This window comes from Hyperoodon ampullatus (assembly GCF_949752795.1).
Source record: "Hyperoodon ampullatus genome assembly, chromosome: 12".
NCBI classification, from domain to species: domain Eukaryota; kingdom Metazoa; phylum Chordata; class Mammalia; order Artiodactyla; family Ziphiidae; genus Hyperoodon; species Hyperoodon ampullatus.
This window is the reverse complement of record NC_136925.1, coordinates 8,760,725-8,778,765: the sequence shown is the minus strand read 5'-3', so window position 1 is coordinate 8,778,765 and position 18,041 is coordinate 8,760,725. Positions and strand designations below refer to the sequence as shown.

The window sequence follows — 18,041 nt, the reverse complement described above, 5'->3', positions numbered from 1 at the left end:
AAGTGCAGTGTACCATATTTATTCAACGAGTATTTACTGAGTTCTACTCTAGAAGTTATTCATGCTTTTACTTTAAACTTATTTTGCCTCTTAAATATTTTCATGGACCACTGGGGGGAAATCCTATAAAAATTAAACACTTTGAGGAAAAGTTGGATCTTTTTTCCACAGTAGGATCTCAAAGTATATATCTAGTCATGAAAGATCACCAAAACATATAAACAACAACAACCAAAAAAAAAAAAAAACAAACAAACAGTAAAAGAGAAAACGATAAGGCCAAATCCAGAGGTTAACTAGTGCATTAAAGTTTGTGATCGATCAGAGAGATGGAGTGGACGGGTATCACTCACCCCGACTGGTTCCCTGAGTAAATACTAGTTTGCTTACCCTGTTCCAGGCACTCTGTTCCAGGCGCTTGAGATACATCAGAGAACAAGATGACACTCTTGGCCTTGGGTAAGGGAGTCCTGGTGGTTCTCTTGGAGAACAGACACTGAGCAGAGGCCTCAGCAGCTACGGAGCCCCCAGGCCCTCTGGAAGGGAGCATCCCCAGAGGGAGCCCTAGGGAGAGAGGTGCATGGTGCGCGGAGCAGCCAGGGGGCCTGGAGGGAACAGAGAGAGGGGAGCCCTGATGGGACGGTGGGAGAAGGAGCGGCACATGGGGCCCTGCAGGCCTTCTGAAGACTTGAGCTTTTGCTCCGCAAAACACGGGGAGATTTGTGTGCAGGGAGGCGCCATCTCAGTGTTAAAAGGACTGCTGTACCCTCACAACCCTGTATCTTGGGCAGGTCATCGAAGCTCACTGATATCAACCTACAAAAAACAGGAAACCAATTCAAGAGGCAAAAGCATTTATTTGGGATCAAAGAATTGCAGTTTGGGTACATGTACTGGGGTAGAAACACAAATAGTGTCCCTATTACGGGAGAGGGAGTCAGGGTTTTTAATGAAACAAGTAAGAGGAAGATGAGACAGGTTGCTCTGAAGAAGAGTCCATTGGTGCTGATGAGTAAAGCTGTTGGATTTGCACTTCACTGATTAGTCCGGCCAAGTGGCCACCAGGTAAAGGTTCATTTTCATCAGTCCCTGCAGCACCGTTTTCTCATTCTCGCTGACTTCTTGGGATGCTGGCAGTTTGGCCCAGTTCACGGGGTCAGAAAACAGGATGCAAGGCAGTTCCTCCGGGATGGCTGCTCTGGCCCCATTTTAAAAGCCCCACGTATGTCATTTTTCACTCCTAGCTGCAGCTCCTTCATTTGTGTAAAATGAGCACAATATTTCCAGTCTGGCAGTATAATATTTTAAATTACAGCTCACCTTTGTAAGCCATCTCACACACAAGGACTGAGTGAATGAAGGTCCTAAATCCAATCCTAAAATCCTGCATCCAGACTTACTGAGGTCAAGGGAAATGCTTCACTCACAAAGCAAACGTGCACCGTCAGGGCTCTGGGGGTGGTAGGTCCATGCATGACGAGATAAAGGGAAGATGGATGCGTGTATGGAGCATGTGGTCCCTGCCCTCGCAGCTCACTGTCTGCCAAGGAAAGGGGTTGTAAACAACAAATATAAGAGATATGTATGCAGAACAGGAGGACAGGGCTGAGTCAGTTTTGGGGGTCAGGCTGCATTTCCCAGAGGCCACAGACCCAAAAGCCTTGTGTCTGGAAAGCTGGATCTGAGGCTGTGAACTCTGTCCTACTGCCCTCATGCTCTTGGCTTTGGATAACTCAAAATCAACAGGAATTGCTAAACCACGAAATAAAATTCTAGTTTTCAACACGGCGCAAGAGTTATACGCATGCTGAAATGTAAGTGATTTGTTGTAAATATTCCGATATTCTTCTCATTTTGGGGTGCTTTTGGGGTGCTCTATGCATATAATCATCTGTCTACTGCAAATTCAGCACCCGCAGATTGCCAGCCAAAAAGAAAACAACGGAAAGGGGGTGTATAGAGGGTAGCCCTTGGGAGAGTAGCCAAAGGTAATAATGCTTAGACAGCACCTTGAGGAACTGTTCGTCGTCCGGTGTAGCTGGAGCATGAGATGAAACAGGCATATAATAAGATGAGGCTGAATAAGGTCTTTTGAGCTATCAAAGCAAAGCACCCCCCCCCATGGCAACCAGAGATGTACAACTTCTAATCGCTGTTGAGAAATTGACTTGGACGTTAAACATCAGTTGATGCACAGAAAGATACTGGAAGGGAAGAGGCCAAAATTTAATAGGACCTGCCCGAGTGTTAGAACTACAAAAACCTTTACTCGTTCTCCATGGTTTAATTTAAAATTCAAATTTTCAACGTTTCTAGGAGAAGCATGCATTACTGTCATAATGAGAGAAAAACAAAGTTAAAATAAAAACTATTTGAAAAGGCAAAAGTCTAGAACAAAAAATATATTATCTGGAGTATTTTTCTGGGTTTCTTATTAGTGTATTGAGGACACAGCAGCACCCAGCACAGAACAGAAGGAAAGTCCCCAAACAAGGACGTAGCAAAATAATATCGTGCTGCTGCATCAGGACCCAGGCAGTTATTCTAAACACAGCTGGATTAAAGGAGACGCCTTTGAACTAGCACGTGGCTGAAGTGGAGACTGTACATTTAAGATGATATTTAAGGTATCGGAAATGGTAGTGGAGAAAAGGTAATTGAAAGACAAGCAGCAGAAGAATTGGAAAATCAATTATACTTCATAACAGGTTGTAATAAATTAGTTATCACCACCATTGATAGTGGCCTTTTTAATGTGTGTTCCTTATAGCACAGTGGAATAGAATCATTACGTGGTCCATTTAAATGCCTAAAATGTATTGCAAACTTGTAGCTTTCACATTTTTACTATAAGAAACATATTACAGTAGTTGTTTATTTTAAGTTCTGCAACTTGGAAAGATTTTATTTTCTTCTAATTGTTTTCCTATTTTTCAAATACTCTATTTCAAAAAACATATATTTTTTTGTGATGGAAAAAAATCTTTAAATTCCTTAAGGAACATCTTACAGAAAAACCTGAACGAACTTTTTGGCCAACCCAGTAAAAGTAACGTAAATCATCTGTAGTCTCATGCCCTGATAGAGCTAATTTCATTTTTATATATTCACTTCTAGCTGGTTTTCTACTTCTAGCTGCTTTTCTTTTTATATATCATGGTACATAGTTCTAATCAACGTGAGTATTTGGTTTCATATTTTAATTTTACTGAACACTTAAAAATACTTTCATACTACCATGTACTCTTCATAATTATCATTTTCATAGCTGTGCAGTACATCAGCATGGTCAAATACTATAATTTACAGTTTCCTACTTCGGGACATTGAAATTTATATAACTATCTCTCTACAATAGGCAATGATGCAATAAAAATTATTACATTAAGCTATCTTTATTTTCTTTTTGAAATTATTTTCCAAAGATAACTTTCCTGGTATAAAATTATAAGACTGTTGATTTTAAATTTTTTTAAATTTTTTCTTGCCATAAAACTTTGTTCTGATTTACATTGTCACTAGCAATGTCAAAGTGTACCAGAGTCACCTCAGTTTTGTTAGTATTAGTTATTATTCTTTTGCTACTAAATAATTCCTCTTGGTGACCAAACATCAGGCCATTACTGTTTCCTCCACAGGCAAACAAATGTTTTCTGCTAGGTTTTGACAGTTTGATTTTATTTTTGTGTCTGAACATGTGAGTCTCTTGTGTGTAAGAACAGTAGTGACTCCGTTGAAAGAGAACAGGGTCACGGCCTGCAGAGCGGGTCTCAGGTGGCTGAGGGGTGGAAAACAGTGGCTGGAATTCAGAAAGCCGAGGTCTCCAGGCTGAACAATAAGATGATGAAACCTGTTCCCAGGTCACCAGCTCGTAAGGGATTTCTTTTTCTGTTTTTTATGATGTGATTATTTCCTGTTGTCTTGGGAAGCACCTATATTGTCTCAAACTGTGCAAAATACACTGGTGATACGAGGGGAAACATGGGGATGAGCCCAAGTCCGATGGCAGACTAGTCACACACGCACATGCCTCGGCTCCAGCTGGGGGAAACCAGGGGCACCATTTTCCACTTCCAGTCAGTGGTCCTTCTTGGCTGCACATGGACACCTCTGGGGAGCTTTTATAAACACTCTGAGGCCTGGGTTCCAGCCCATCCTGAGTACTGAGGTGTGATTCTAACATGCAGCCAAGGTTGAAAACCATTGAAATCATTTCGTCAAGAAATCTAATCTGTAAGAGCAGGTGACAAAGAGAAAGAACCAGAAACTACCTGTCCTTTTTCTCAAACACCTGCATCTTGATGGCAAAATTTATAGTGGGAACAGGAAGACAGTCTTTGGACGTAGCAGAAGTTTCCAGAATCTTCTCTTTACCTCCTCTCTATCGTGTAAGGTCCAAGTGGTTCTTTCCAAAAACTATGGAATAGAGTTTTCCAAAACCTGGGGGAACAAAGTATTTGAAAGCAAATCTTGAACACAGCTAATTACTAGGAGACAGAGTGGCTTGGGGGAGACAGAGGGCTGTGTATTTTCAGCTTCCTTTCTTCCCAGCACAGACGGGGTGTGCACAGGGCAGGTCCACCAGACACACAGGCTCGCCCCCGCGGAACACAATGCCAGCTTGGGGAGCACTGCGCGCTGCTGGCATGCGGCCCTTCAGGACTGGGTTTTTGCAGATTGGTGCTCACGTGAGCTCCTGTTCCCATGACCCACATTCTCCAAATGCCAGGGCAGAGGGCCAGCAGTGTGGTCGGAAAGCAGAGAGCAGAGAGCACAGAGCCAGCCGTGGCTGGAAGCTCAGCCCCGCCCAGGTGCCTCAGAGGTCACGCGGGTTTTAAGCCTCTAGGAATCATGAGAAGAACATTTAATTGTCATTAACCTCACTGGAAAGAATATGGACGCCTCAAGATACTTACAAAACAGAAAGATGGCATTTACCCCGTTTTTCTGGTTTTGGAATAAGGGGAAAAATTCTCTAACTCAGCCCTTGCTTCAACACATGGCAGCGAAGATGTATTTCCTGTTAGTTTGCCCTGACCAAACTTACAAAAAGACAAAACTTTTTTTAAAAACTGAGAGCTTGATTTATGCCTTGAATAATCAAGTTATAAGTGGTATAATGAAAGTCCCTAATAAAATGGCTTTGGATACAATGTCTCCCATCCACTGCCCAGCCTAATGCTAACCACGACAGAGCCAGAAGGTCTTACTGGGGTGCAGGACGGGGGCAGGGAGAAAACTGTCTTGTCGCCATTTGGGACGTTCCCCGCTCCACTTTACAGTCCATGTGAACATTATAGTTTCACTATCTTTACTTTTGTGCTTATTGGGACAGCACCTACCTGCAGAAGAAGTTTTCCACTAACCTCACAACAATAAATGGACCCTGACTTTTATGCTGTTTAATTATTATGCTTACCTTCTCAGAGCCTCAATATCAGCATCTAAAAACCAGGCATAGCATCACCAACCTGTACAGCTGCTGTAAATAAGAAAACTAATACGTGCAGAAGCTTTGTCTAAGCGCCGGGCATACATTTCAGCGAGTGGTTGATGTTTAGGATTGTTATTATGAGTTGGTGGTTCTGGAGAACCCACTTAGGAGGCTTGGGGGCCAGAAGGCCAGAGGGACCATGACAGAGAGCTGTGAAGACCCATCTGTATCTCTTCACCACACCACCCCTGCCCCCAGCACACCATCAACTGAGTAAACACACAGTGAATCATTGAATTGAGCAATGCACCAACTGCATCCCGGATGTGAGCACTCCTCCGTGAATGGGCCTCCTACAGCGTTTCAGGACCTGTATCCCAACCAGCCCAGCCCATGGCAAAGTCTCCTTTTATGACGTAGGAGATGATCACTGATCAGGGCAGGAGACAGAAAGCGGTTTTAGTCCCTTTGTTACGTCAACATTTAAAGAGGCTTAAATAGGGGAGTTCCCAGGTGGCCTAGTGGTTAGGATTCCGGCAGGGAACTGAGATCCCACAAGCTGTGCGGCCAAAATAAAAAATAATAAATAAAGAGGTTCAAGTAGTATTTGGAGGCTATATAACTCTTTTCTCCTGAGTATACTTTTGTTACTTTATTACCAGGATCATACATGTTCACTGCAGAGATTTTAGAAAATATAGCCAGGCAGAAAAAAATAAAATCATTCTTAATCCCAGATATAGATTGTTTCTTTAATAATATATTGTGACAGTTTCCAGTCATTAGTCATCATTTTTCACAGATTCTCAATATTCCATTAAATAAACCTACCAATACTTATTTAAACCTTTTCCTCGTTACAGGAATTTTAACCTGCTTTCAATATTCTGTTACTGAAAACCAAGCTGCAATGATATGCTTATGCCTTATTAATTTTATAAATTCTTAGCAATTTGGTGTTTATTGTAACCCTGCCTTTTTGTCAAACTTTGTGGTTAAGCCGAAAGATATTTTGCTCGGTTTACGGGAAACTGATTTTCTTATCCAGTCTGAGAATCTGCCCTCGGCCTTGGCAGTGCTATCATCAGCAAGCTCTGTCCTGGGCTGCCCACGTCCAGTAACTGACAGGGAGCCCGTGTGCTTGGATCCGAACGCTTAGCACACTCGTTCAGAGCGTGGGACGACTGGGGTCAGTGCCATGGGCTTCAAGCTCTATATATACAGGCCAGTTCATTAAATGTCCAAAAACTGCTTTCCTAACTCCAAACAGCTGTTATTTAAACTCTGGCTGTTAGTTTCAAAAGAACTGGGCAAAAGAGCGTGAGTGGATCGACACAAATCCATCACCTCTACCGGGAAGAAAGTGTGCCAGCAGCCCCATTTCCCCATGGAAAACAGCTCAGAAAGGCAGTCACGTCAAACCATGTGAAATCGGTTAGGTCGTAGGAAAAGGAGAAAGAATAATACTGGGAAAAACAATTGGCCGACCTTATACGTGTTGATTTATAAGCCGAGTCTGTGAGTTCCCCGCCATCCCTACGTGAGACCAATTCGGTAACGAGTTTTAAATTGCCACTGTGCTGCTACCTAACTGGCCCTTTTCTCTTGCAGCTGACACGGCGCTTGGCACCGATGACGTGTATGATGACAAAGGATGCCAGTGTGACGTGTCCGTGGAGGACCTCACCCCACCACTGAAAACTGTCATTCGGGCGATCAGGTTGGTGAAAACCTCTGACAAAATGATTCTGAAACCTCCCCCTGATTATCTGAATCACTACGTTGCTGAATTCTCTTTCCTGCAGGTAAATCTCCCGCAATAATTCCTTTCTCTTTTCCTATTCATCCACATGCCTATTACATTTTGAAATATTTTTTTAATACAAAACTTGACTGTGTTCAACACGGGGTGGGCTATAAAAGGTGGGTGGGATTTGAAAAGCCAGGCCATACCGGACAGATTACGTGAGAATTGGCTTGTTGTGTGAATTTGTCGCTTTAAGGACATCTGCGTATAGATACAACTGTACTTTTTAAATTATTTGTACGTCTCGGTGCTTCAATCCATGTTCTGTATGTCATGTCAAAGAAGAGTCCATCTTTGCTATTTCAAAGCAGGTTGACTTCTGAACATGGGAAGCCTGTGTGTTCCGCAGGGGGTTGCTCTGTCCTGCTGAAATATAATTGTAAAGTCTGACTGTAACACACTTCCTCTGCTGATGGCAGAAAACTGAGAGGGTCCCAAGCAACTTGTATTTGTATTTCCAGGATCCACTCCCCCAGACAATCCAGGATCCGGACTAAATGAACTGCGGCTGTTCAGCCTGCCCAGTGTCATCCCTTTGGGAGAACGTGTATCTGTCAGGGGATGCAGAGTGACAGCAAAGAAATATGCCTCTGCTCTTTGTGGCTTTTCCTGCCTCTTACCAGAAAGCCTGAGGAAAGCTGAAAATATCCAACCCAGTTTAGCTACCCAGATACTCAGTCTAAGCTCAGATATCAATATGATGGATTATGTGCTTCTGGTCTGAGCATCCTGTTAGACATTGTTGTACTCTGTGGTCGGGGGTCACTGGGAGAGTAGAGGTGAGTTATAAAGATTTTGGTAAATGTTTATGGGGGCAAAGAAAATCATGATATGATGAAAATGTGTGCCCAGAGGTACTTAAACATTATCTGTAGCAGCCCGCTAAACAGAAGTGAAGTCAAGCCTAGTTACTTCCCTCTAGAACCTGCGAGCAACAACCCTGTGGATGGGGGACCGTCCCGTCCCGTCCTATGTGTCCTGGGCCTCTTGTTTCATCATGACTGTTACTGACACTCCACGTCTTTCTCAAAGTCTCCCAGTTTGGACAATGATATGATCGCCCTGCCCCGGGGGATCCCAGAAGCCTTGGGTAATATTTAATCCCAGAAAACCCAAGGATACGTAGTGAAATAAGGTCTACAGCCTTCAGTTAAAGGGATGGAAAGGATCTGTCCTGCGCTGTCCAACACCGTAGCCACTGGTCACACCAGGCGATTCAAATTTGAATTAATTAAAATGGAATAAAATGTAAAGTTCAGTTCATCAATGGTACGGCCACATTTAAAGTGCTCAGCGGCCACGCATAGCCAGTGACTTCTGTGTTGGGCAGAGAAGACATAGTACGTTTCCATCATGGCAGGAAGCTCTATGGGGCATTGCTGGCCCCAAAGTGACCTTGACATTCTTTCCATCCGTTCCTTACAGCCAGCAGAGACTCCTGGTCTAATTTGCAGCAAGTACAGTAAAATCTTATCTAAGGGACCAGATTAAGTTTCCTAAAAGTCATACTTAACCCAATTTGTGTCATTTCCCGAGACCTTCTGAAGCTTTCTGCTTTTGCCTCACAACAAAGAATCCTGAGCTGCAAAAAAGAAAATGAAATAGGTTTATTCTGCCAGCTCAGCACTTGAGCAGCAGCTTGCGAGTTACTTTGTTATTACCCCTTCCTCTGGAAACTTGACTGATCTTTGTAAAGTCCCTTGCAGAATTCCCTTGCTCTTCAGAATTCTTTCTTGGTTCTTATTTTTAACAGGAACTTTATTATTTACACGTCTCTCCTTTTTGTGGATTTTGGAAGCTTTCTGCTTGCTACTTCATAACTCTTGATGGGCTGTTTTTCTTCCCTGTATCCCGATTCTTCTTGGTGCGTTTTTTTTTTTTAATCACTTCTAAGTTTCATTTAAAATTGTTGGATTCTATAAAAACATAATAGCTATACTCAGTAGTTAATAACTTAATTGGAAATCTTTGACTCATGATAGAACTTAATTTCTAAAAATTAAAGGACCAACTACCGCAGTTAGCACTTCCGAAAAGGATTTGCAGGTATAAGTCCCTAAATCATATGCAAAAGTGTCCTTTTCATGAGTTTAATTATATAACAAACTGAACATCAGTTGACTAGAGTGCTTTTGCCAGAACATGCCCACCACTCACAGCGCACCTTAAAGAGGATTTTCTGTGGATGTCACTGATGGCAAGTTCGAACCATCTATTCCTCAACTCTAAAACAGCGACTTTGTTTTTGGCATTTTCCTCGTTCTCTTTTGGTTGTTTGATTATTTAATATGACTACCTGAACATGCCTTTTGTCTTCCAGTAGTGCTAACAATAATAATAGTTTTCTCCTAAGAGACAAATTAAAATTCAAATGTGTAACAGAAAATATGTATGCGATGACAGCATGGAAAATAATATGATTACATTCACAAGAGCAAAGTAGGGATTCTTATTTTCAGTTATTAATATTTATTCAGCATCTGACATTTTCTAGTTATTTTTGAGAATAAATATTCTCAGGCAATGAGATGATTAAGGTCATTCTCTGAATTCATCTGGATTCTATTCCCCAAATTCACCGAGACTTGTTTTTTTAATGAATGACATCACTTTTTATAGTAGTGAACAACAGCTATTCTTAGGTATTTCCAAACTATGCCTTAAAAGACAGGAGAATACTTAGTTTTGTATAGTTCCTCCAGGATTTCCACATATTTTTTTCAAAATATTATTTAGTTGAGTGCATGAAGTTGTTGAAAATGTGTTTTCAAACTCATCTCGGGGGGTGAAAATTGAACTTATTTTTAACAAGAGTCCTATATATCTTGTTAATGATTTAATTCAAACAATGTTAAATTTATTTTCATCCACTCATACAAATTAATTTCTAAATAGAAAGATGAAATTAGCAGGGAAATAAACAGATTGACAAGCAAACTGATAAACTCTTGAAAATTCTACACACCCAACTCCCACTATACAGTTGACCCTTGACCAGTGCAGGAGTTAGGGGCCCTGACCCTCCATGCAGTAGAAAATCTGCATGTAACTTATGACTCCCCCAAACATAACTACCAATAGCCTACTGTTGACCAGAGGCTTCCCAATAACATAAACAGTCAATTAACACATATTTTGTATGTTATATGTAGTATCTACTGTATTCTTACCAAAAATTAAGCTAGAGAAAAGAAAATGTTATTAAGAAAATCACAAGGAAGAGGAAATACATTTACAGTATTGTACTGTGTTTATTGATACAGAAGTATGCTCACAAGATGAATCATCTATCAGTACCTACATCAAAATTGTCTTATACGATACAAAACACTATAGTTGTTATATGTGTTACTAACACTAGACATCAAAAATGAAAAGATAACGTGAAAAAGAAGTACATATTTATTTACAGGTATAACGATTCATGCACTGATAACGAAGAAGCAGCAGTATGATTGCTTCATGGTAGCTTAGCTTGTACACTAATGAAGGAATTGTTATTAAAAATTTTATTGCACACAGTATCACAGTTACATCCACAGTACAGTATTGAAACAGTGTTAGATTTTTAAAAAAAAACACTTTCCTGTGATGATAGGCTGATATGCAGTTTCTCCCATTATGAGAGAGAGGCATGCTGTACAGTAATAAAATTCTTTGAAAGTAAAGTCATAAAACAGTAAGAAAACTAACACATTATTTTTTTTATTAGTTTCTGCTTTATAACAAAGTGAATCAGTCATACATATTCATCTGTTCCCACATCCCTTCCCTCATGCATCTCCCTCCCTCCCACCCTCCCCATCCCACCCCTCCAGGCGGTCACAAAGCACCAAGCTGATCTCCCTGTGCTCTGCGGCTGCTTCCCACTATCTATCTACCTTACGTTTGGTAGTGTATATATGTCCATGACTCTCTTTCGTTTTGTCACAGCTTACCCTTCCCCCTCCCCACATCCTCAAGTCCATTCTCAAGTAGGTCTGTGTCTTTATTCCCGTTTTACCCCTAGGTTCTTCATGACATTTTTTTTTAATTCCATATATATGTGTTAGCATACGGTATTTGTCTTTCTCTTTCTGACTTACTTCACTCTGTATGACAGACTCTAGGTCTATCCACCTCATTACAAATAGCTCAGTTTCGTTTCTTTTTATGGCTGAGTAATATTCCATTGTATATATGTGCCACATCTTCTTTATCCATTCATCCGATGATGGACACTTAGGTTGTTTCCAGCTCCGGGCTATTGTGAATAGAGCTGCAATGAACATTTTGGTACATGTCTCTTTTTGAATTATGGTTTTCTCAGGGTATATGCCTAGTAGTGGGATTGCTGGGTCATATGGTAGTTCTATTTTTAGTTTTTTAAGGAACCTCCATACTGTTCTCCATAGTGGCTGTACCAATTCACATTCCCACCAGCAGTGCAAGAGTGTTCCCTTTTCTCCACACCCTTTCCAGCATTTATTGTTTCTAGATTTCTTGATGATGGCCATTCTGACTGCTGTGAGATGATATCTCATTGTAGTTTTGATTTGCATTTCTCTAATGATTAATGATGTTGAGCATTCTTTCATGTGTTTGTTGGCAGTCTGTATATCTTCTTTGGAGAAATGCCTATTTAAGGCTTCTGCCCATTTTTGGATTGGGTTGTTTGTTTTTTTGCTATTGAGCTGCATGAGCTGTTTATAAATTTTGGAGATTCATCCTTTGTCAGTTGCTTCATTTGCAAATATTTTCTCCCATTCTGAGGGTTGTCTTTTGGTCTTGTTTAGGGTTTCCTTTGCTGTGCAAAAGCTTTGAAGTTTCATTAGGTCCCATTTGTTTATCTTTGTTTTTAGTTCCATTTCTCTAGGAGGTGGGTCCAAAAGGATCTTGCTGTGATTTATGTCATAGAGTGTTCTGCCTATGTTTTCCTCTAAGAGTTTGATAGTTTCTGGCCTTACATTTAGGTCTTTAATCCATTTTGAGCTTATTTTTGTGTATGGTGTTAGGGAATGATCTAATCTCATACTTTTACATGTCCCTGTCCAGTTTTCCCAGCACCACTTATTGAAGAGGCTGTCCTTTCTCCACTGTACATTCCTGCCTCCTTTATCAAAGATAAGTTGACCATATGTGCGTGGGTTTATCTCTGGGCTTTCTATCCTGTTCCATTGATGTATCTTTCTGTTTTTGTGCCAGTACCATACTGTCTTGATTACTGTAGATTTGTAGTATAGTCTGAAGTCAGGGAGCCTGATTCCTCCAGCTCCGTTTTTCGTTCTCAAGATTGCTTTGGCTATGCGGGGTCTTTTGTTTTTCCAAACAAATTTTGAAATTTTTTGTTCTAGTTCTGTGAAAAATGCCAGTGGTAGTTTGATAGGGATTGCATTGAATCTGTAGATTGCTTTGGGTAGTAGAGTCATTTTCACAATATTGATTCTTCCAATCCGGGAGCATGGTATATCTCTCTATCTATTTGTATCATCTTTAATTTCTTTCATCAGTGTCTTATAATTTTCTGCATACAGGTCTTTTGTCTCCTTAGGTAGGTTTATTCCTAGATATTTTATTCTTTTTGTTGCAATGGTAAATGGGAGTGTTTTCTTGATTTCATTTTCAGATTTTTCATCATTAGTGTACAGGAATGCCAGAGATTTCTGTGCATTAATTTTGTATCCTGCTACTTTACCAAATTCATTGATTAGCTCTAGTAGTTTTCTGATAGCATCTTTAGGATTCTCTATGTATAGTATCATGTCATCTGCAAACAGTGACAGCTTTACTTCTTCTTTTCCAATTTGGATTCCTTTTATTTCCTTTTCTTCTCTGATTTCTGTGGCTAAAACTTCCAAAACTAAGTTGAATAAGAGTGGTGAGAGTGGGCAGCCTTGTCTTGTTCCTGATCTTAGTGGAAATGGTTTCAGTTTTTCACCATTGAGGACAATGTTGGCTGTGGGTTTGTCATATATGGCCTTTATTATGTTGAGGAAAGTTCCCTCTATGCCTACTTTCTGCAGGGTTTTTATCATAAATGGGTGTTGAATTTTGTCGAAAGCTTTCTCTGCATCTATTGAGATGATCATATGGTTTTTCTCCTTCAACTTGTTGATATGGTGTATCACATTGATTGATTTGCATATATTGAAGAATCCTTGCATTCCTGGAATAAACCCCACTTGATCATGGTGTATGATCTTTTTAATGTGCTGTTGGATTCTGTTTGCTAGTATTTTGTTGAGGATTTTTGCATCTATGTTCATCAGTGATATTGGCCTGTAGTTTTCTTTCATTGTGACATCCTTGCCTGGTTTTGGTATCAAGGTGATGGTGGCCTCATAGAATGAGTTTGGGAGTGTTCCTCCCTCTGCTATATTTTGGAAGAGTTTGAGAAGGATTGGTGTTAGCTCTTCTCTAAATGTTTGATAGAATTCGCCTGTGAAGCCATCTGGTCCTGGGCTTTTGTTTGTTGGAAGATGTTTTATCACAGTTTCAATTTCATTACTTGTGATTGGTCTATTCATATTTTCTATTTCTCCCTGATTCAGTCTTGGCAGGTTGTGCATTTGTAAGAATTTGTCCATTTCTTCCAGGTTGTCCATTTTATTGGCATAGAGTTGCTTGTAGTAATCTCTCATGATCTTTTGTATTTCTGCAGTGTCAGTTGTTACTTCTCCTTTTTCATTTCTAATTCTATTGATTTGAGTCTTCTCCCTCTTTTTCTTGATGAGTCTGGCTAATGGTTTATCAATTTTGTATATCTTCTCAAAGAACCAGCTTTTAGTTTTATTGATCTTTGCTATCGTTTCCTTCATTTCTTTTTCATTTATTTCTGATCTGATTTTTATGATTTCTTTCCTTCTGCTAACTTTGGGATGTTTTTGTTCTTCTTTCTCTAATTGCTTTAGGTGCAGGATCAGGTTGTTTGCTCGAGATGTTTCCTGTTTCTTAAGGTGGGTTTGTATTGCTATAAACTTCCCCCTTAGAACTGCTTTTGCTGCGTCCCATAGGTTTTGGGTCGTCGTGTCTCCATTGTCATTTGTTTCTAGGTATTTTTTTATTTCCTCTTTGATTTCTTCAGTGATCACTTCGTTATTAAGTAGTGTATTGTTTAGCCTCCATGTGTTTGTATTTTTTACAGCTCTTTTCCTGTAATTGATGTCTAGTCTCATAGCATTGTCGTCGGAAAAGATACTTGATACAATTTCAATTTTCTTAAATTTCCCAAGGCTTGATTTGTGACCCAAGATATGATCTATCCTGGAGAATGTTCCATGAGCACTTGAGAAAAATGTGTATTCTGTTGTTTTTGGATGGAATGTCCTATAAATATCAATTAAGTCCATCTTGTTTAATGTATCATTTAAAGCTTGTGTTTCCTTATTTATTTTCATTTTGGATGATCTGTCCATTGGTGAAAGTGGGGTGTTAAAGTCCCCTACTAGGAGTGTGTTACTGTCGATTTCCCCTTTTATGGCTGTTAGTATTTGCCTTATGTATTGAGGTGCTCCTATGTTGGGTGTATAAATATTTACAATTGTTATATCTTCTTCTTGGATCGATCCCTTTATCATTATGTAGTGTCCTTCTTTGTCTCTTGTAATAGTCTTTATTTTAAAGTCTATTTTGTCTGATATGAGCATTGCTACTCCAGCTTTCTTTTGATTTCCATTTGCATGGAATATCTTTTTCCATCCCCTTACTTTCAATCTGTATGTGTCTCTAGGTCTGAAGTGGGTCTCTTGTAGACAGCATATATATGGGTCTTGTTTTTGTATCCATTCAGCCAATCTGTGTCTTTTGGTGGGAGCATTTAGTGCATTTACATTTAAGGTAATTATTGATATGTATGCTCCTATTCCCATTTCCTTAATTGCTTTGGGTTCATTATTGTAGGTATATTCCTTCTGTTGTGTTTCTTGCCTAGAGAAGTTCCTTTAGCATTTGTTGTAAAGCTGGTTTGGTGGTGCTGAACTCTCTCAGCTTTTGCTTGTCTGTAAAGGTTTTAATTTCTCCATCAAATCTGAATGAGATCCTTGCTGGGTAGAGTAATCTTGGTTGCAGGTTTCTCTCCTTCATCACTTTAATTACATCCTGCCACTCCCTTCTGGCTTGTAGAGTTTCTGCTGAGAGATCAGCTGTTATCCTGATGGGGATTCCCTTGTGTGTTATTTGTTGTTTTTGCCTTGCTGCTTTTAATATGATTTCTTTGTGTTTAATTTTTGACAGTTTGATTAATATGTGTCTTGGCATATTTCTCCTTGGATTTATTCTGTATGGGACTCTCTGTGCCTCCTGGACTTGATTAACTATTTCCTTTCCCATATTAGGGAAGTTTTCAACTATAATCTCTTCAAATATTTTCTCAGTCCCTTTCCTTTTCTCTTCTTCTTCTGGAACCCCTATAATTTGAATGTTGGTGCGTTTAATGTTGTCCCAGAAGTCTCTGAGACTGTCCTCTGTTCTTTTCATTCTTTTTTCTTTATTTTGCTCTGCATCAGTTACTTCCACTATTTTATCTTCCACCTCACTTATCCGTTCTTCTGCCTCAGTTATTCTGCTATTGATCCCATCTAGAGTATTTTTCATTTCATTTATTGTGTTTTTAATCGATGCTTGATTCATCTTTAGTTCTTCTAGGTCCTTGTTAACTGTTTCTTGCATTTTGTCTATTCTATTTCCAAGATTTTGGATCTTGGAAATAGAATCTTGGATCATCTTTACTATCATTTTTCTGAATTCTTTTTCAGGTAGACTGCCTATTACCTCTTCATTTGTTAGGTTTGGTAGGTTTTTATCTTACTCCTTCACCTGCTGTGTGTTTTTCTGTCTTCTCATTTTGCTTATGTTACTGTGTTTGGGGTCTCCTTTTTGCAGGCTGCAGATTCGTAGTTCCAGTTGTTTTTGGTGTCTGTCCCCAGTGGCTAAGGTTGTTTCAGTAGGTTGTGTAGGCTTCCTTGTGGGGGGGACTAGTGCCTGTGTTCTGGTGGTTGAGGCTCGATCTTGTCTTTCTGGTGGACAGGTCCACGTCTGGTGGTGTGTTTTGGGGTGCCTGCGGCCATATTATGTTTTTAGGCAGCCTCTCTGTTAATGGGTGGGGTTGTGTTCCTGCCTTGCTAGTTGCTTGGCATAGGGTGACCAGCACTGCAGTTTGCTGGTCGTTGACTGAAGCTGGGTGCTGGTGTTGAGATGGAGATCTCTGGGAGATTTTTGCTGCTTGATATTATGTGGAGCTGGGAGGTCTCTTGTGGACCCGTGTCCTGAAGTTGGCTCTCCCACTTCAGAGGGACAGCCCTGACTCCTGGCTGCAGCACCAAGAGCCTTTCATCTACCCGGCTCAGAATAAAAGGGAGAAAAAGTAGAAAGAAAGAATTAGTAGAAGAAAGAAAGAGAGAGAGAAAGAAAGGAAGAAGGAAAGAAAGGAAGGAAGGAAGGAAGAAAGAAAGGGAGGGAGGAAGGATGGAAAGAAAGAAAGAAAGGAGGAAGAGAGGGAGGAATGAAAGAAAAAGGAAGAGTGAATGGAAGAAGGGAGGGAGGAAGGAAAGAAAGAAAGAAAGAAAGAAAGAAAAAGAAAGACAGGAGGGAGGGAGGAAAGAAAAAGAAAGTGAAAGGAAGAGGGGTGGGAGGGAGGGAGGAAGGAAAGAAAGACAGGAGGGAGGGAGGGAGGAAGGAAAGAAAAAGAGTGAAAGGAAGAAGGGAGGGAGGGAGGGAGGAAGGAAAGAAAGAGAGAAAAAAGGAAAGGAGGGGCGGAGGGAGGGAGGGAGGAAGGGAAGGTAGGAAAAAAAGAAAGAGCAGGTAAAGTAAAATAGAATAAAGTATGAAATATAGTAGCGTTATTAAAATTAAAAAGTAATTATTGGAAAAAAAAAACGGACAGATAGAACCCTGGGACATATGGTGGAAGCAAAGCTATACAGAGAGAATCTTACACAGAAGATTACACATACACGTTCACAAAAAGAGAGCAGGGGGAAAAATCAAAAATCTTGCTCTCCAAGTCCACCTCCTCGATTTGGGATAATTCGTTGTAAAAGGAGGAAAAGGGCGAGAAGTCTGAAATCTTGCTCTCTAAGTCCACCTCCTTAATTTGGGATAATTCGTTGTAAAAAGAGGAAAAGGGGGGAAAGTCTTAAATCTTGTCCTCAAAGTCCACTTCCTCAATTTGGGATGATTCGCTGTCCATTCATGCACTCCACAGACACAGGGCACATCAAGTGGACCGTGGAGCTTTAATCCGCTGCCTCCGAGGCTGCACAGAGAGATTTCCCTGTCTCTGCTCTCACAGCTCCCGGGTCTCAGCCTTGGACCTGGCCCCGCCTCTGCACGTAGGTCGCCGGAGGGCGTCCGTTCTTTGCTCAGACAGGACGGGTTTAAAGGAGCCGCTGATTCGGGGGCTCTGGCTCACTCAGGCAGAGGGAAGGGAGGGGCGCGCAGTGTGGGGCGGGCCTGCGGCGGCAGAGGCTGGCGTGACGTTGCACCAGACCGAGGCGCTCCGTGCGCTTTCCCGGGAAAGCCGTCCCCGGGTCCCGGGACCCCGGCAGTGGCGGGGTGCACAGACCCCCCGGAAGGCGGGGCGGGCAGTGACCCGCGCTCGCACACAGGCCCCGCGGCGGCGGCAGCAGCAGCCCCAGCGTCCCACGCCCGTCTCCGGGGTCCGCGCCTTTAGCCGAGGCTCGCGCCCGTCTCCGGCGCTTCCCCAAGCAGCCCTCTTAATGCCCTCTCCTCGCGCACCAGGAAACAAAAGGGAAGAAGAAGCCTCTTGCCTCTTCGGCAGCTCCAGACCCTTTCCCCGGACTCCCTCCGGGCTAGCCGTGGTGC

At 41.3% G+C, this 18,041-nt stretch overlaps 1 protein-coding gene across 1 annotated transcript in view; it reads left to right on the top strand.

The window, feature by feature from the left end:
* KCNQ5 (potassium voltage-gated channel subfamily Q member 5) overlaps window positions 1-18,041 on the top strand; it is a gene marked incomplete at both ends in the record, with an annotated part of 576,625 nt that overhangs the window by 539,570 nt on the left and 19,014 nt on the right. Inside the window, one exon of the mRNA XM_079716089.1 lies at window positions 7,046-7,154. Coding sequence (XP_079572215.1) covers window positions 7,046-7,154 — 109 coding nt within the window. The remainder of the gene's footprint in view (window positions 1-7,045; window positions 7,155-18,041) is intronic.